The following is a 20,278-nucleotide window of genomic DNA, read 5'->3' on the forward strand; positions in this document are numbered from 1 at the left end:
TTTTGCTTAAAAACTGGTGTCAGGGTAACAGTCACCAATTTAAGAAAGATGTGATATTTTTTGAAAGTACTTCTCAACTTGTGACAACTATTGGCTTTTCTTAACCCTCAGTATCATGAAAAGTAGGAAACTGCACTGTTGCTGCTTACACAGTGGATGAACTGCTTCCTGAAACACAAATCATGGTTTTACTCTTTTTGACCAAAACCAGGTTATTGTAGGACTGTTTTAAGTTGGATGATCCCTTAGAAGAAAGGCTAGAAGGAGCCATTTGCCAAAAACCCCTCTGCATTCTAATTTATGTTTTTGTGGCATCGCTTGGGGATCAGCTGGCAAAAGACCTGCCACCTTGAGCAATCCAGAAATATTATAGCTCGGGGAAACAGGGGTAGAGGTTCCCCACTTCTCCCTCTAGGAAACTCGTTATTGCCTGGAAGCAAAGAAGGATGCTTAGGTGAACTATGACCCCCACACTCAGTCAGCACCAAATGCAGTAATGTTAAGCCCTAGCTCATAGCTACATGGACAAAGCAGGAATTCTTACAAGGGAAGACATCCTGCAGGCTCTCCCACAGTGTACTGAAGATATCAACTTCAGCTATGGAGAAGGTTGAGGGTCTCCTTAATTATTTTGCAAAAGGCAAGAGAATAGCTGTAGTGGCTCATCACCTTCTGTTTAATATAATAATTATTATGCAATTAATAATTATAACAATTATAAATATTATAAACAATAATTAAAATAGCTATCCCAGATTTAAAAACAAAGAATGGATCCCAAATGAAGTGAAAGCAGCTATAGAAAATGCAGAATTTGAGTATTAAATGTTTAATAAGCAATCCAGAATAGGCCTCTTGTGTTTCTAAGATTATTTTACTCTTTAAAGACTGTATGCTTTCTAATGGTATTGAGTTAACTAAATGAGAATTTAAAAATCAATATGTCAGTAAACATGGAGGTCAAACTGAGTTGAGAAGGAATACTCAGTAGTGCAATAATATGCAGAGTTGAAGATAAACAGAGAGTTTTCAATTAAGAGGCCTGGTAATCAGTCCAATAAAGGGCACTGCACAGTAAATATGCTATTTGCTGCTTTAGTACCTTGAACTGTTTTTAGCTTACTCTATCCTTGAAGGAATTCCTGGGTTTTTTTGCATGCTCTAAAGTAAAATTGCCCTTTCATGACAACTGAAATGGAAACCAATTATCTAGCAATTCCAAGAAAACAAAAGGTACACAGATATTAAGATGCTGATCTTAAGCTTTTCTCAAACATGCAAGACTTGAAATGTAATGCTTTTTGGCACAATGCAAGTACTGGAGTCACTTTGTGACTGATCACTACAAAGAAAAGAAAAAGAAAGGTAGGCATCAAAAGGCAACACTGAGTTGTATTATTTTGGATGTCTAAAAATTAAGACTAGATCTTTCCCCTTCACTATTTCAAGCAAGAATTTGTTCTAATGCTTTATAACATAATTGTAACTTCCTAAATATTAAGAAAAATTAACTGCTTGTTGTGTCTGGTAAAAAGTCTCCTTCCAGGTTATGGAGCAGTGAGTTTCCTCCACTGATGATCTGCATCACAAGATGGAGTTAATGCCAAATTTGGATTTTACATTTTATAAAACACAATTTTAATACAAACAGTTGCCATGAGAATGTGTGGGAGGTGGGATGAAAGTGGCCTTTGAAAAGGAATGCTATCCAGTTTGAAATAAATCGTAAAATCATAATTAGTTTTCGTTATGACATAGCTTCACTAATGCACTGAATTAAGATTTGTGCTGTATGTGTTACCACACTTTAACATATTTATAACGTAGGCTTTCAAAATTTTTTCAATTAAAAGTGATTTTCAAATTATTATAAACAATTTTTTCTCAGATACTTATAGTCATATTCAATCTTAGTAACAATTTATTATATAATTTCTTAACAATTTATTATATCATTTCTATATGTAGGTAAGAGAGCACATGACTGCAGAAGCAAAATCCTGGTTGGAAGCTACTGGAGCACAAAAAGGTGTTTTGCAGATCAAGAATATTTTCAGCTCCGGTTGCATCAGGTTTATTTTTTAATAAGGATGAAGCTTTTAAGAAAACTGATTCAGAAACAAAATTCAAATCACTTAAGAATCAAAATGTTTGACGGATCATCTGTGGATACATAGAGAGAAACTGCATCCATCCCTAAGGAGGAATGCAGTGTGTGTGCAGAGTGAAAGCTGAAAACAAGCACCTGGAACATAGTAAATATGACTGCAATGGGTTGAATGTCCTAGAACAGTCACTTACATACCAGTAGCCTGTCCAATTTACTTAGAATTTGGTTCTCAATACAGTGTATCATTCATGCAATTTCCATTTTCAGTAAAATATATAGATAAATACTTATCACAGAGGCCTTCCAAAATTTAAACAAATGAAACCAGTAGTAAAATCCTTCTCTTGCTACACAACCAAGTGTAATTCAAAACAGAAATTCTGATGTCTCAATAAATATCACTCACGTTAAAAAGTTCCATCTCTATAAATACTAAGCAAATGATAGTCGTTGCAGTATATGATAAAAGGTCAAATTATTACCATAGAGGTTTAACTTCATGAATATCCAGTACATCAATCCTTTCTAATTACAGGTGAAGTATTACAGCACTCAGACAACAATACTAGACATTTTCACTTTTTTCCAAAATATATTTTTTCAGTATAACTCAGTCAGATATGGCTCTGCTAACATTTCAGTTATAAACTGTCATGTCAAAGAATGATAAATCTAATTTTGTATGAATCATTTATTACATTAAGTATGAAGGATCAAAATCAAATTAAATACAAAAGAATGGATGCATGTGGTTTCATTGTTTCAAGTTATTTCAGTAATTTAAAAAATGTAGCATCTAGAAGCTTTTAACTGGTTTTCAAATAATTTATCCAATAAATGAAATAGAAACTGCTCAGCTAAAAAAGATATCTGCTTTTACAACTGTTTTCTTTTTTTTTAAAGGTGTCCAAATGCTGTGATTTCAACAATTATCCTACTCAACCAGCAGCTTTTTTTTTTTCTTAAAAATTCTCCTAAGTATGTTGCTATACAGTTGAGAGATACAGTTATGTAATGGATCTGTTCTACCATAAAAATGACACAGCTTAAGAATACACTAATAACTGACAAATGAGATTAGGTGTAGCTCCTACTGCTTGTTTCCTATTTAAGACTACTGTTTCATAATTTAATCTTACCATTGTTACTACTGTATAAAGAAATACATATGACAATATAAGAGCATCCTATTTTTGACATATAATTTTTCTCTGTATCTGTAATTAGTTATATTGTTCATGTAATTTGTTTAGAAAAAATGTTTTGTTTTTTTCTTTAAAAAATAGTTTATTAAACCATTTTATTTATAAAATGTGTGTACAAAACACAGCTACATTTGCAAACTACTTTTTATGGCTTCTATTATATTCAGCATAAGTTTCAATCACTGAAATTTTTAATGGTGGCATTGGAACAAAACTGAGCTAAACAAGATTAGTTCAGGAAATTAAATTATGTATAAGCAAATCAACAAAACTATAGAGAATTCTGATTTACATATACAACAATTCACATTTTAAAAATAATGCAGTTTACTATTATATTACAAAAAAAATAAAATACAAAACCTGTACACAAGTCGTGCATTTGGAAGAATCTGCTCTAGTTTACTTGTGTTTTTTTACCCTGAAGCAGAGCACAGCTGGAGATGGGTTGCTGGTGAAGACTTTAATAATCCCACTTGGGAATGATACTGTCATATCACCAGTGATCTTCACAATACATCTAGAAGAGAATGAAAACATCAGTTTTATTGCAACTCATTAACTGCCTAGTGTTAATACTAATTTTAAAGCAATCATTGTACTTGTACAATCTGAATTCTGAGCTGAATTCAAAACAGAAAATCAATTTCAAATGAGAGTAATGTGGCACTATGACAATGTACTATCACTTTTAACTTGGATTTCAGATGAAATAAGAAAAAAAGTTTAGCTGGTTAAGCATACAGAGGTATGGGTGGATATTTTTCAGGTTTTGAAAAATGGCACAACTATGCTTAGGCAAGACCTAAGTAGCATAGCAAGCAATGTGACAGAGGGAATGAGGTGCTTTTAAGCTGCCCAAATTTACATGTAGCACCTACCTGACTTCTCATTTTCAGTGTTCTCATTGAACACATTTTTGTAAAGCAGGGATATATGAACTCTTAGCAGGATGCAGGCCAATAGAGTGTGATAAGCCACTGCTGACACTTATATCAGGGGAAACCCCCCTGTAAATCCCCCTTCTAATGTATATACATTTTCCCCCAAAATATTAAAAGTAAAACCAGTGTGTTTTCTTATTGTAACTTATTACATTCAAAACAAGTAACTATTAAACTAACTTTGTGGGATCTGCTGCTTTAAAATAGGCGTTAACAGATTCAGTAAGGGCTACTGCAACAGGCAAGGTGTCCTGGTTTCCAAATCTGACAGGGCCGGGACCACATGAAACACCTAGAATACATACAGTGTACAGGTTTAATTTTCGAAAAGCTTAGCAATAGATGTCAGAATAGTTGACTACATATGTCATTTTTACAAGAGGTTACTACTATCAAGATCACAGCAGTCTGAAGCATTACCTGAAAAGCACGTAGAAAAATATAAACATAGTACAGTACAATCACACCATCAAAACACTGCTTAGCAGTCTGAAAAAACAGGACTATCAGTATGATATTTTGTAAATGGACAGACACAAGGGAATACATATGAGACAGAGGAACACTGCATTAAAATGGCTACTGATGAAACTGAAGTCAACAGATCCAAAGGAAATTAGATGTTAACTACAGTACTTTAAAAAAATGCCCCTATCATATACTTAGAGTATGGATATTGTATACTTAGAGTATGATAAAATAGTAACAGAAATGCAAATAATTCAGTAATGGTATATATGAAAATAAATGCACATACATTAATATTACCCCACATAAGCAAACTGTTGAACATTCTTTTAACTATTTCAGCCAAAAAAGATTAAAATTCCCAAGTAGAAATTGCTGGAGAAGTATTTTGCAAAGTTTTCTAATGTTTATGTAGTAAAGATTCTTGGAGTACCTTGGAGGTACCTGGAAATACATAGCAGTTTACAAGAAAAATAATTACTAGGCCTACATCAGCCTTCACAGATGCCTGTGTCTACACAACAAAGTTCTAATGCATAGCTATAAAAATCAACTCAGACCTCAGCTAAGGTTTTTTGAAATGTATGTGTATAATTGACAAAACTGGTTGTCATGGGATTTTACTTTTCAGTAGTGTTTTATATGTGTACTGAACATAAAACAGAATACTGAAAGTTCTATCTTTTTATTAGTGCAGTAGCATAGTGGAGAGCATCTTACTAATTTTTTGTACCACTGCTGAAACAGCTTGTATCACATGCCTGCTGTGAGCTCTCAGAGGGATGGGATGTCACAGCTGTGTCAAGACAGACTCACCGTATCTCACTCAGGCTGCAGTACAGCTCATGAGTCCAGTTCTAGGACCTTTGGCAGCACCAGCACATCTGGCTTTGGTGCCCTGCCACCTGCCTCAGCCCCAACCACTAACAGCCCTTCAGCTGTGCTGACTCAAGAGCTAATGACACAACCACGCCAAACTGCAGAATAAAAGACTGCATTGTTGGCCATAAAAAGGGCAAATAAATCAATCTGATCAAATGGGTTTAGTTCAGTTTAAGAACAACAATTCAGGTAATTTTAATATTGGCTAAGCTGCTGTTGTAAAAATAAAATGTAGTAAGAAATTGTTATCTTTATTATCTGTATCTTCAAAGCTTTGTGTTATTCAGAAATATAGAAATGGTTTTATTTGTCTTATGAGAATAAGGATTGTCACACTAAAAATACATTCCCTTTTCTTCCGAGAAAGTAGTAATGATAAACTGAAGAAACAAGACCAATTTTCAGCTTCTTTTGGGGGGGAATAGATGGAAAACTATGTTGTATAAAAGTGGTTATATCAAGTTTTGGTGACTTCAGCAACATATAACTTGTTAAGTAGTTGAGTTTTCAAGCTACTTGTATCTGCCAGACATCAGAAATAGCTGGAGAAATTTGTTTCAAAAGAAATATGATGTTATTAGCTGTAGTCAATTAGGATGATTAGTTAACATGTAAATCTGCTTCTAGTACAACACCTGGTGGTGTCTCACAAAGCTTTTCAATTGTAGGAAGTGTTCTGTTCAAATGATCGTCCTCCATTACATTTAAATGAAACAAAACATTGCAAGAAAAAATATTTCAAGCAAAAATGGATGTTAAACAATTTAATATATAAAAAATACTTTTCAAATTAAAACAAGGCTAAAGCATAAAAGAAATTCAATTATGCATGCCTACAAGTTTACTTGGAACAAGATAATTACAGTCAACACCCCACCCCCCCACCACCCCCTGGGGCTACTGATGCTGCTGCTGTCACCAACTTCTGGTTCCTTGGCACCAGTGCTAAGGCCTGATGGATGGACTCTGGCAACCAAAATATCAGTTATCTTTCTATGATGCTCCTCAGAATTTGGGAAACTGGTGGACAGTGAACTGTGCCAGCACTGCAGCAGCTAAGGCTAGGCAGACCCTACAAGCTTTGGTCTTGCACAGGGTGGAAACAGTTGCATTGCTTTCAATGCAGAACTCCTGCTAGAAGCTGTGCAGATGCTCTTCTGAGGTGCTGAACCTGGGTGAGGAATCCCTGGCATCAGTAACATTCATAGATAACTGAGTATTAACTCAAGAGTCTGATTTAAATTGGGACTAAAGTGTTAATAGTGTTCAGGAATGAAATACATCAATTCTGCTACAGAAATAAAATGTCTTTAAAAAAGCCTCACAAATACCCCCTCCCCCTCCTCCCACAAGTCTCCTTGTTATTTGTTATAATCAAATATCATAAAGGAAGGACTTTAAAAACACAAGAAAACCTTCTGAAATTAGTGGCAGCACAGAAAGACTGATTTGCTTTTCATCTTCATATTTATTGGTCGGTTGGTTGTTTTGCTTTTACTAAACACCTCTGTTTAGCTTATATACTTCATTAACTTGAAAAAGTTTCTTTTTTTTTGCAAACTGCAATTACAGGATAACAAACAATAAAAATAACATAAAGAGAACTAAATTTTGTGAACATTTATATTAATTCAAATTTATCAGCATCCCAAAATATTTCTGTACATATACAATAACATCATCTGAAAAAATATGTGATAATGTTGTGCTTGATGAATAGATATACAAGTACACTAAATATAAATTCATGGAATATTTTAATTTTGAAAAATATGTCACTAAAGAACATGCCATAATTGGATCTATGGTCTAATCTAGTCAAATCCACTGTCCTGTTTCTCAGTGTCATTTAGAAGCAGGTATTGCAAAGGATGCTTGAAGTACCTAGACTAGACTCACATATGGAACAACTTCAAGGAATGGTTCTCCTGCCAGGTGGAACTCAGTGGCAGAATTACACCATTTCTAAAATGAGTTAAAATGGTTAATTTAACTTACCAACTGTAGGTATGTTTGCTGCACTGAGGGAAGCAGAAGAGGATATTGAGAAAATACTCTCTGCATGTGCCAAGGGAGCTGCAGGTGGTGGACTTGAGTTAGAGGTCAATGAAGGGCTGAATGGCCTAGGCTAAACACAAGAGATCACAAAAATATTACAGAGATAGAAAGTGTTTTTAAAAAGATGAAAAAAAAGACTGTAAATAGAAGAGTTCTTAATTTCATTCCCCAATAAATTTCACTGTGTTTCTCAACATATTTCTTTTAATGCTTTACCTATCCTATTAGTGTAAAACAGAGAACCCAAATTTTCTATGGGAATCAACTCCATTATTTCATAGCTTATCATTATTAATTAATTAGAATTCTTACCCAAGCACTTCATTTCATAAAATGCTTTGGGAGAGAGATAAACAAGTCTCTAATATTGTAATCTAAGTTTTAAAAATGTGCAAAAAACCACTCACATATATTGTATATAAAGGGATAGACTTGGATACACAGATGATTTTCCCATTCAAAAAATCTCACTTGTGTCTTTGCATGCATAATTAGTCTATGTGAACTGCTGAGATGCTACAGCAAGCTTACTACAAAAAACACAACCCAGATGTTTTCAATATTTCACCAGTTATAAACTTCTTATAAAAATTACAAAGGGTGGAAGAGATACTTAATATACCTTTGTATTGACAAAGAAAAATTGCATCCCATACAAGCAAAATGGTACCTCAGAAACCTTACTTACAAGTTTGTCACAGCACTATCAAAACTAGCCAGCTGAAACAAGGCTTTTACCATCCCATACCAGGTTTACTTCAATAGGTAGCTCCCACACCTTGCCCCAGCACAGCCACCAACCCCCCACAAGGTTTCAACAGTTCATCTATTGTCCACACTGTTTCTTCAGCCTCTTCAGGCCAGTCCACCCTGCTTCTTGCCTCCACTGCATCCAGATTCTTTCTTCTCCGTGCTCCTCTTCCAGCCAGCCTCTCCTCATACAGGCCTCTTTCTTCTCCCAGGGCCTCTCCTTCATCCAGGGTGCACTCACTCACTCACTCACTCACTCACTCACTCTCTCTCTCACTCACTCACTCACTCTCTCTCTCTCTCTCTCTGCTTCTTCCACATTCTTCACTTTTATCTTGGGCTTTTCAGCTTCTGGGGGCTGATCACCTTTCTTCTCATCTGCTTTCTTGACATCTGGGATTTTGTTTTCTTCAGAGGGGGGTTCTGATGAGCTTATAGTACCTTGTCCTTTCACCTCCTGGGTCACACCGAACAGTAACCTGAGTGAGCTTTCAGCAGCAGATCTAGAATACAGCACTAACACATCGTTCCATGTCCTGAAAAGTTTCTTAACATCCTTGTGGTCACCGATTTCTTCTACGAGTGGAGACACCTTCAACAAGCACATAAACACCAGCAAGAATACTGCCAGGCTGAACAATAGCAGCAGCAGGAGCCGCCCATGGCACCGCACTGCTTCCGAGCCTTCCCCCGGCACAGCCATCACCGCTGTCTAGCCGGACCTGCTCTGGACCCACCACTGCCATGGGCTGCTGCCACATCTGGCCATGCAAGCCCACAGCTGTATATTATCAATGTTAATTAACCTGCCTTCATTCCTCTATAATTCCTCTACACAAGTTCAGTAGTAATCTCAAAATATTGTTTTCAATATTTTGAACAGTTAGACAGTTCTGCTTTTTGAAACATCAGAATTTTATTTACTAATCTACATTTTGTAACAGTGGCAGAAGACACAGCCCTTTGGGTGAGATAAATAATCACAAATCTCGTTAATGAAGGCATTTACATTTACTTGACTAATTCTTACTCCCTTCTCCACACTCCTACACAGACAGAACTATATGTTATGTGGTGGATCACAGTGCATCATTTAAATACCAGGCATACAATGCAGACAAGACCTGATTTGCCTACCACACTGAACGGAGGAAAACCCCACAACCTTCCTGTATACACATGCCATTTTTGAACTTCAACACAGAGGAAGAAGATCCGGGCAAATTTTGTTTCCATAAGAAGTAGTTATTAATATGATTGGGAACGAAGTTCTAGCCCAGGGGTCCTCAAACTTTTTAACCAGGGGGCCGGCGTGCGGATGAAGTGGCAGGCAGTCATCTGCGGCTGCTTGGTTTCCCCCCCAAATCCCGGTGGGGGGGGGGGGGTGGGGGGGTGGGGGTTCTGCAAATACCGGGGGCCGGATTGAGGACCCGGGGGGGCCGTATCCGGCCTGCGGGCTGTAGTTTGAGGACCCCTGCTCTAGCCTCTTACCCAAAAATGTTATTTGTAGCATTTGCAATAAAAATAAGCTCAATATGGATGTGACTTGAACTCTCTGGAAGTCACTGGAAAGGTGGACTTCCTTGGAAGAAAGTTTCACATTCTCAGAGGTTCTATCAAGCAGTAAAAGATATAACAAAAAAAACCCACGGCTTCCCCTGTGTTCACAACACATTATTGATTAAGGTATTATATAGTTTAAAATATACATTAAATATGTAGGATTTATAACTCTACCTTTGCATTAGTATGTTCTACAAACTTTCTGGGGTGAATAATTTTTTAAAGAAATAAAACATAAGGACATAATAAAGTAAACTGCCTATTCAGAAAGCACGAGGACTGAGAATTTTATTCCCAAAACTTATTTTTAGAGTTTCAGTCAATACTTTGACTCAGTTTCCTTGCTCTGTCCCATCTGGCATCCAACAAGCAATGGAAGAAGCCACACCATAACCATGTCATTGGTTCCTCTGAGGCACATATAAAGGACAAGAGAGGAACATGTGGAGCATACTGCAGTTTAGCTACTTCATTTAGCTCTTCCTCAGCAATGTTAACACTGCTCACAGGTTGGTCAGCAGGTCAAGAAGCAAAGAACCTTAACTGAACTTCAGTTTGATTTCTGCCTGTTTTCTCTTCTCCTGGAGATATCTACAGTGGTTATGAGAGCTCCTTATCAAGTTTTCCTCGGAGTATGCTTCAAGATACTGCTGAGCTGAACAGTTCACTCTTTTTGCCAGATGAACTTTCTACCATTTTACTGAACTGGACTGACTTCCTTTCCTATACATCCAGATGAGGACCAAAGCAAACTCAAAGCAAGCAGATGAAGCTCATAATCTTAACAGGAGAAAAAAAGAGCCTCTTCACTTTCAACATATTTGAGATGTAAATTTGACTCAAGTGTACCATTAGGTTAAGACAGAGGTATAACATATTCTCAGCTTTCATTCCTTAGGGTGCTTATTAACCCAAAACACACAAAACCAAAGAGCAGCCAGTCATTTTCTTCCATTGTCAGAGATGCAGAAAGAAAATCAGGTATTCAAAGTGCTTCTGTCTTGTATTGTGACTGACTACAAAGCCTTGTACCCTGTATCAACAGAAGCTATTCAAGATATGTCAGAACTAAACATTACAAAATGCAAATAAAAAAAATATTTAATTTCACTAATGTTACACTTGTGTTCCACAAATTAGAGTTTGAAAGTTAAAAATTCAAATCAGTCCCTAACAATAAAAATGGTATATAATTCTATATAAACTTAATTATGCTACACTCATATGTAAAGAGGTTAATGAAAAGTTTTGGATGCCTTGATATATTTGTTTGCATTCTAGTTTCCTATGAAAAAAGGTTTGGCATTATTTTCTATGCATCTGTGGCTCCCTTCTTAATTACTTTTGAAATTATGGACAAATCAAATGGATTTGACAGACAGAACAGAGGACTCGGAGATAACATTACTACAGTCTTCATGAAAATAGGCAGTCAAGTAGAAGAGAGATCTGCAGGTATCCCAACCAAGGGAAGGACTGCAATCCAAACTCAGATCTTAATGGACACAAGTGGAACCTTGTAAATGCTTCCCCAGAAGAAAAGTTTCTACTAGAGCTCATATCTTCCTATAGACCAGGTGTCCTCAAACTACGGCCCACGGGCCGGATACGGCTCCCCAGGGTCCTCAATCCGGCCCCCGGTGAGAGAGAGGGGGGTTAAGAAATAGGGTAAAGTTTAACAATTATGATAGTCTGCTTAGCTGTTTAGGGTAAAGTTTAACGATTATGATAGTCTGCTTAGCTGTTTGCCAAATCTTACATGGTTTGCTTGGGTGCTGTGATAAGGTATACGGGAGTAGAGAGCTTTATGACCATATAAGTCCAGCTTTATGACCATATAAGTCCAAAGAACAATTACAACCTTGCAAGAACAAGCCAAAGCCGGTTCTGCGGTTTGGACAAAGACCAGGACGTTACTGAGCCTGCGCCAGATGTGGGGGCAACTAGCGGTCACGAGGAAGACTCGCCTGCCTTCATCCTCAGGACCCCTGACGACCACCACCAGGAGACACTGCGCAAACTCAGTCGAGAGAAAAATATGGAAATGACTTGCAGAACTAATTTTAATACGAAGCGGGGATAGGTAATGCATATGTATAGGCGTATTGCAACATATTATGAATATGTAATGAGTTGCCTTATAAAATAGAGCAAGTTTTCGCGTCAGGCGCGCACGGTTTTCGGCGGGACTACCCCCCGTGCTGCCCAGCGCTGAATAAACATACCTACTTTACAATCTTACAGATTGTGGAGTCTGCTTTCCGCACATCAGTTTTTGGCGAGCCAGCCAGGAGGATCTCCACTCGGCTGCGGGACCGACTGCGGAGCGGACGCTCCTAGGCGCGCCCCGAGCATTTTACTCGGAGGAGTCTCCGCTGCCGGCCGATCACCGCGGGAGTGGACAACAGCCTCTTGAAGCTGCGGATTTAACGGTATGTTTAACGAAGGGACTTGAGCGTACGCACATTCGGGACTGCTGATAAATCACGCAGAGACGTCTGGCGTGCAGCATAGTGCCCGTTGGTTGGGTACCTATTGGGTTTGGGACTGCAATTGGGAAACTCGCTGGCCGATAGAGCGGCCGGTAGCGATCTCGGGGATAGATCGACTGAGTTTGAGGTAACCGCTGTATCCCGTTGTTGGGAGCCAGGAGAAGCAGGAGAGGGGTAAGCGGGCCTCTTGTAATTCACAAGATATTTGCAGCTGCTAAAAGGTTGTTAACTGGAGCGATGCTGTGTTAAATTTCTCTTGGTATTGATTTTGGTTATGGCAATAAGGCATTTGGAATAGACTACCGATTTGAATTTGTCGAACCATAGTGTTTGTGTGAAGTGATGTGTGTGTGATTTTCTCTGAGTGCATGGACGTCCGTCCGTGAGAGTGGAATTGAGTGAGAATAAGTGAGAGTGTGGCTGACAGGCGTAAAAAGAGAATTTAAAAGTCAGTTTAAATTCCTTAAGAGTATATTGAAAATGGGTAACACCCAAGGAGGGATACTAAAAAAGAGTCCTCTGGGTTGTATACTCGCCCATTGGAAGGATATTGTTGGGAAGGGAAGCACAGAAAGTAAAAAGACCCTCATTAAATATTGTAATCAGTGGTGGCCATTGTATAAGTTAGAGGGCGAAGTTAAGTGGCCGTTTAATGGAACATTGGATTATAATACTTTGTTACAGCTTATGCTGTTCTTGAGAAGAGAAGGGAAATGGGATGAAGTGTCATATGCAGATATGTTTTTCACTCTGCGAAACCATCTGGAGTGGCAAAGGGACTGTGGGATAATACCCCCACAGGACCCTATGGTACTCGCATTCGAGCGGGAAAATAAAGAGGGTAGAAGTAAACTGAAAAGATGCTGTTCTTCCTGCAGCATTGGGCAGAGGTGTACAAAGGCAGACAAAGTTCACCAAGCCCCAGAACAGGACTTAAATGACTTGTTTAAACCTCCCCCCCGGGCACGGGACCAGGATGCGGACTCGGAAGGAGCCTCAAATCCTCCTGATAGCCCTGTATCTTCCCGCACTCGGCAGAAGTCTGCCCTGACTATTTTACAAGCACCCCTCCAAGAGGCGGTGGGGCCAGATGGTGGAACAATGCTAATTAAAGTGCCTTTCTCCACTGCTGATTTGGGAGAGTGGAGAAAGATTGCAAAGGATTATAGAAGAGACCCGATAAGTGTAACCAGGCAGTTCCAATTTATCGTGAAACAACACAATCCCGATTGGAATGATATACAATTATTATTGGAATATTTGACTGAAACTGAAAAACAGCTAGTTTTGAAAACAGCAGGAAATCTGGCCGAAGACTATTATAAAATTACAGGAGGGGATGTTAAGGAACATTTCCCCCTCCAAGACCCAAAGTGGGATGCTAATAGATCGGCACATATGCAAAGATTACAGGAATATCAGGAATGGATTTCGAAGGGAATGGAGAGAGCAATTCCCAAAACTATAAACTGGTCAGCTTTATATGCAGTTAAGCAAACTCCTTCTGAGTCCCCGTCTGAGTTCCTGGATCGGCTGAGGGATGTGATGCGCCGTAACACGCCGCTGGACCCTGGGTCTGAGGTAGGGATCCAGCAATTAGTTTCTTTATTCCTGGGTCAATCTACAGGGGACATAAGGCGAAAACTTCAAAAGCTGCGTTCTACAGAAGGTAGAAACTTGGAAATATTGTTGGATGAAGCGTGGAGGGTGTTTAGTAATAGAGAAGAATATCGGCGGGGACAAAGGAAATTGATAGCTGCCATTCAAGAAAAAGGGGAACGGAGAGGCGGTAGGCGAGATTCGTCTCGATTGGAAAGGGATCAGTGCGCTATATGCAGGGGCTTTGGTCATTGGAAAAGGGAATGTCCTAGAAACAGGGAAGGGGGTCGGAAAACCTCGGCGAACGTGAAGATAGCCAATGTAATAGAAGACTGACGGGAACCTGGGGAATCTACCCTAGCGGATCCACTGGTTATAATTAAGCTAGGGGAAAAGCAGCAACAAGTGGAGTTTTTGATAGATACAGGAGCGACATATTCGGTTTTGAATCAAGCCTTAATGCCTTTAGGAGATGATTACGTTGTAGTACAGGGAGCAACTGGCCAAAGTGAAAAGGCGTATTTTTGCGAACCTTTAAAGTATAAATTGGGAAAACAATGGGGTATCCACAAGTTCTTATATATGCCCAACTCCCCAAAGGCACTTTTGGGGAGAGATCTGTTGGAACAATTAGGAGCAAAGATCACGTTTGAAAAAGGGGAAATTACTCTGGAGGTAAAGGATCGGCAATATACACAGGCATTAAGTCTAGTCCTAACTAGTCTCCCCTCAGAAGGGAAAATTGATGAGGAAATTCTGAACCAAGTGTATCCAGGAGTCTGGGCTACTGATGTGCCTGGAAGAGCGAAAAATGCTCCACCTGTTGAAGTTAAGATAAAGGAAGGTCAACGACCGGTGAGAATTAAACAATATCCTCTAAAGAAAGAGGACAGGGAAGGAATCCGACCGGTGATAGAAAAATTTTTGCAGCTAGGACTATTAAAGGAATGTGAGTCTGAATTCAACACTCCTATATTACCTATTCGGAAGTCCGATGGGTCATATAGGGTGGTTCAAGACTTGCGCGCAGTGAACAGGATTACTGAGGATCTCTACCCAGTCGTGGCAAACCCGTATACCCTACTGACTGTATTGGCACCTGAATTAATCTGGTTTACTGTTCTAGATTTAAAGGATGCTTTCTTTTGCCTCCCTCTCCACGAAGCCAGTCAAAAGTTGTTTGCATTCGAGTGGGAAAATCCTAAAAGTGGTCGAAGGACCCAGCTCACTTGGACGGTGTTGCCGCAAGGGTTTAAGAATAGTCCTACCATTTTCGGCAATCAGCTTGCGAGAGACCTGGAATCCTGGGAAGCCCCGTCCGAGAAAGGAAAATTGTTACAGTACGTGGATGACATCCTGATCGCTACCAACACAGAGGAAGATTGTATGGCGTGGACGGTGAGTCTGTTGAATTTCTTAGGGCTTCAAGGATATAGGGTGTCCAAGAAGAAGGCCCAGGTAATGCAGCGTAAAGTGAATTATTTGGGCTATGAGATCAGCGCGGGACAGAGAACTTTGGGGCAGGCCCGCAAAGAGGTGATATGCCAAACTAAAAAACCCCAGACGGTAAAGGAATTGCGAACCTTTCTGGGAATGACAGGGTGGTGTCGATTGTGGATCTACAATTATGGACTGCTTGTTAAACCATTATATGCACTGACAGCGACTGAGCAGAAACACCTCGAATGGAATAAAGAGGCTGAACAAGCTTTTGAACAACTAAAGAAGGCCCTGATGTCAGCCCCGGCCTTAGGACTCCCGGATGTGGGTAAGCCGTTTCTCCTTTTTTCTCACGAGAAACAGGGCATTGCCCTAGGAATATTGGCACAGGAGCTAGGTCCATACCGTCGGGCAGTTGGCTACCTCTCTAAACAGTTAGACGCGACTGCAAAGGGCTGGCCTGGATGCCTAAGGGCAGTTGCGGCTGTGATACTAAATATACAGGAAGCTCAAAAATTCACACTGGGCCAGAAAATGACTGTTTTTGTATCCCATGCAGTGTCGGCAGTATTGGAAGCAAAGGGTGGACACTGGCTATCTCCACAAAGATTCCTGCGATACCAAGCTGTAATAGTGGAACAGGATGATGTGGAAATCGTAGTTACTAACATTGTCAACCCAGCTTCTTTTCTCAGCGGAAACACAGGAGAACCAGTGCATCATGACTGCTTAGAAACTATTGAAGCGACATACGCAAGTCGCCCAGTTTTAAAGGATAGCCCCATAGAAAACGGAGAAAACTGGTTCACAGACGGGAGCAGCTATGTCCTGAATGGCAATCGACATGCAGGATACGCCATCACCACCAGTCAAGAGGTAATAGAGTCAGGACCTTTGCCCATGAACACCTCCGCACAAAAGGCAGAAATAATTGCCCTAACTCGAGCCCTGGAGTTGGCTCAGAGCAAAACTGTAAACATTTACACAGACTCAAAATATGCCTTTGGAGTTGTACACGCACATGGAGCAATTTGGAAAGAAAGAGGTTTATTGAACTCCCAAGGGAAAAATATCAAACATGCAGAAGAAATTCTGAAGTTACTAGAAGCTGTCCAACTCCCTGAGAAAGTGGCAATTATGCATATTAAGGCACACCAGAAAGTGAGCTCAGATTTGGAAAAAGGGAATGAACTGGCGGACAGAGAGGCAAAACAAGTGGCCAAAACGAAAATAAAAGTAGCAGGGGCTTTAATCCCCGATAGGCATATTTCCCTACAAGATAAACCAAAATACACTAGGGAAGACCAGAAACTTATTTCAGACTTAGAAGGGTCATATAATGAAGAGGGATGGGCTTATACCCCACAGGGAAGATTAATTGTCCCCTCATATTTACTGTGGCACTTAATACGGGAAGAACATAGGAAGAGACATTGGGGAATGGAGGCTCTGTATAAGCATCTGATAAAAGATATTGTGGCTAGAAACTTATATACCACAGTGAGACAGGTGACTCAACAGTGTGACCTTTGCCTCCAGACTAATCCAAAGAATACTCCCAAACTAGAAATGGGCCAGATTGGAAAGGGTAATGGGCCTGGACAACAATGGCAGGTTGATTTCACGGAACTTCCAAGAAAAGGGGGGTACCGATATTTGCTGGTATTAACTGATGCCTTTTCAGGTTGGCCAGAAGCGTTCCCAACCAGAACTGCCAAGGCTCGGGAGGTAACTAAAATACTAATACAAGAAATAATACCGCGTTTTGGGGTTCCAGCAACCATATCCTCTGACAGAGGACCACACTTTGTTTCAAAAATAGTGCAACAAACCAGCCACCATTTAGGTATAGATTGGCAACTTCACACCCCATATCGCCCTCAGTCGAGTGGCCAAGTGGAGAAAATGAACCACTTAATCAAAGAGCAAATTGTAAAGTTGGGACAAGAAGCAAACTTGCCATGGCCTCAGTCTCTCCCTTTAGCCCTTTTGCGTATACGGACAAGACCGAGGGCGAGGGAAGGACTGAGCCCTTTTGAAATTCTGTATGGACGCCCCTATGGAATACAAAAGGGGACATCAATGCAAATTGGGGATGAAATTATGACTTCCTATATGGTGGCATTGAGTAAGCAGCTCAATAAAATTGGAAAACATGTAATTGGGACCCGAGGAAGGGGTCTGGATGGGCCTGTACATGACATCCAACCTGGAGATTATGTATATGTAAAGTCTCTTGCAGAGAAAACCTTGAAACCACAGTGGGAAGGACCATACCAAGTACTCCTCACCTCCTTCACAGCAATCAAAATTAAAGAACAGAATGCCTGGATTCATCATACCCGTGTGAAGAAGTCGCCACAAAAGCTTTGGACATCAGAAATTCAAGGGCCGTTAAAGCTCAAGCTAAAAAGATAGGATGTGGGTTAAATTTAACATGATTCTGATAATTTCACAGGTGATAGACACAGCGGCCTGGCGAGAGAACTGGTATGTTCAGGCGATTCAAAACATCACCAAAATTTTAAATAAAACAGATTGTTGGATCTGTACCCAAATGCCAAGACACTCTGGTTATGAGATACTGTTAATAGGCATCCCACTGCCAGTTTCCCTGACGAACCGCCAAGACGGCTCCTTTTGGGGAAATACAATCTGGAGCACAGACCCTCAGGTTAATGTGGGGACGAGAATTAAAAATAACTGTTGAAGAGACCAGCACATTAGGGGATAACTGCCTGGTAAGTTCGGGAAAAGGGCTGTTTATGGGAGAACACCCAAATTGTAACAGAAGTCGTACATTAAATATGACAGGTAGAGACTTGGGATTTTTAAAATTGAACTATACCGGTCTCCCGACCCCACAAGGGACAGGGTGGTATTGGTTGTGTGGCACAACGGCTCATAAAGTCTTGCCCATAGGATGGCAAGGAGCATGCACTCTGGGAGGTCTGGTCCCCAATATTACTATCATTGACGGGTTAACGCGACCCCCCATAAGGAAAAAACGGAACGTCGTAAATAACCCCCTCATAAACAGACCAACGAGTTTCCACAGTTTTGCACGATGGTTCATTCCGTTTTTAGGGGTTAGTGAGTTGGAAAAGGCAATAATAAACATCTCAGCTGTAATAGAAACAGTGGAAAATAGGACAGTTGATGCCCTCCTGGCACTCCAGGAGGAAGTTACTGACTTATCGAAAATAGTATCACAGAATCGTATGGCTTTAGATTTGCTATTAGCCTCCCAAGGGGGGGTATGCACTGTGATCAATGTAGATTGTTGCATGTATGCAGATCAGAGCGGGCGAATCACCAAGGACCTCCAAGAAATTAGGAAACAAGTAAATATTCTACATAAAGTGACACAAGATAACACTTCTTGGGGCTTTTCTGAATTATGGGAGAAATTGACATCCTGGTTGCCCAATCTAACATGGTTAAAACAACTATTTGTAATGATCATTGTAATTGTCTTTCTATTTTTAATTATTAGTATAGCTATCCATTGTGGATTTTGGTGTCTTAAGGGAACTGGAAATTCCTATAGCGAATGGAAGAGAAATCAACTGCGACAAAAATTAGAATCTAATCAATACTTCGAGTCTGAGTAAAAGAATTTACTAATTTCTTTGAAAAGGGGGGACTGAGAGAGAGGGGGGTTAAGAGATAGGGTAAAGTTTAACAATTATGATAGTCTGCTTAGCTGTTTGCCAAATCTTACATGGTTTGCTTGGGTGCTGTGATAAGGTATACGGGAGTAGAGAGCTTTATGACCATATAAGTCCAGCTTTATGACCATATAAGTCCAAAGAACAATTACAACCTTGCAAGAACAAGCCAAAGCCGGTTCTGCGGTTTGGACAAAGACCAGGACGTTACTGAGCCTGCGCCAGATGTGGGGGCAACTAGCGGTCACGAGGAAGACTCGCCTGCCTTCATCCTCAGGATCCCTGACGACCACCACCAGGAGACACTGCGCAAACTCAGTCGAGAGAAAAATATGGAAATGACTTGCAGAACTAATTTTAATACGAAGCGGGGATAGGTAATGCATATGTATAGGCGTATTGCAACATATTATGAATATGTAATGAGTTGCCTTATAAAATAGAGCAAGTTTTCGCGTCAGGCGCGCACGGTTTTCGGCAGGACTACCCCCCGTGCTGCCCAGCGCTGAATAAACATACCTACTTTACAATCTTACAGATTGTGGAGTCTGCTTTCCGCACGTCACCGGTATTTACAGAACCCCCCGCGCCCCCCCCCCCCCCGCCGGGGTTTGGGGGGAAACCAAGCAGCCGCAGATGAATGCCTGCCACTTCATCTGCGCGCCGGCCCCCTGGTTAAAAAGTTTGAGGCCCCTGCTATAGACCATCCCTAGAGATATTGCAAATCCATGGGAAACAAGACAATTAGTTCTGCCCATAGATCAACTTGCTAGGTAATAAACACATACACAGCCAAATTCCATTTTCTGTCTCTTTCTAATGTACACACAGTTAACTTTCTATTTTTCTTAATTTTCAAGGCTTAACTTAATGGTAGTTACATGTGTAGATAGACATAACAGCACAGGAATTTTGAATCTCACGACACTGTAATCTATATTTAAACACAGACTGCTTATTGAAGCGGTCAACCTTTTTAACAAATATCAGTTCTCAGTTCACAGCTGCCTTCCTACTCATGATCACATAAAACCTCCTTATAGCAGTTAAAAAAAATTCTTGACAGGAAACAGCAATTTCTTCATATGCATTAAAA

The 20,278-nt window shown here is 40.0% G+C and overlaps 1 protein-coding gene and 1 pseudogene across 4 annotated transcripts; one reads left to right on the plus strand and one right to left on the minus strand.

Moving 5' to 3' along the window:
• Positions 1-1,269: 1,269 nt before the first annotated feature.
• The window catches only part of LOC130141898 (F-BAR domain only protein 2-like), a 78,714-nt pseudogene continuing 59,705 nt past the window's right edge, over positions 1,270-20,278 (minus strand).
• Positions 11,662-19,242, plus strand: LOC130141950 (uncharacterized). Of its 4 annotated transcripts, none has more exons than XR_008819227.1 (5): positions 11,662-12,412; positions 15,237-15,839; positions 16,194-16,387; positions 17,196-17,737; positions 17,774-18,756. XR_008819227.1 is itself a non-coding variant. In XM_056323256.1 (5 exons), the coding sequence occupies exons 2-5, from the start codon at positions 15,458-15,460 to the stop codon at positions 17,763-17,765; spliced, it is 642 nt and encodes a 213-aa protein (XP_056179231.1). In that variant the 5' UTR covers positions 11,662-12,412; positions 15,237-15,457; the 3' UTR covers positions 17,766-18,756. The 4 variants fall into 4 exon arrangements, 3 of the variants coding, with proteins under 3 accessions (XP_056179231.1, XP_056179230.1, XP_056179229.1); XM_056323256.1 differs by having other exon boundaries at positions 17,196-17,239; positions 17,744-18,756; XM_056323255.1 differs by lacking the exons at positions 15,237-15,839; positions 16,194-16,387; positions 17,196-17,737 and having other exon boundaries at positions 12,158-12,412; positions 17,744-19,242.

Source organism: Falco biarmicus, chromosome W (assembly GCF_023638135.1).
Source record: "Falco biarmicus isolate bFalBia1 chromosome W, bFalBia1.pri, whole genome shotgun sequence".
Taxonomy (NCBI): Eukaryota; Metazoa; Chordata; class Aves; order Falconiformes; family Falconidae; genus Falco; species Falco biarmicus.

What these genes read in the sequence shown, in the direction of transcription:
- LOC130141950 (XM_056323255.1), top strand. Translation starts at nt 18,190, where the DNA reads ATGTGGGGACGAGAATTAAAAATAACTGTTGAAGAGACCAGCACATTA.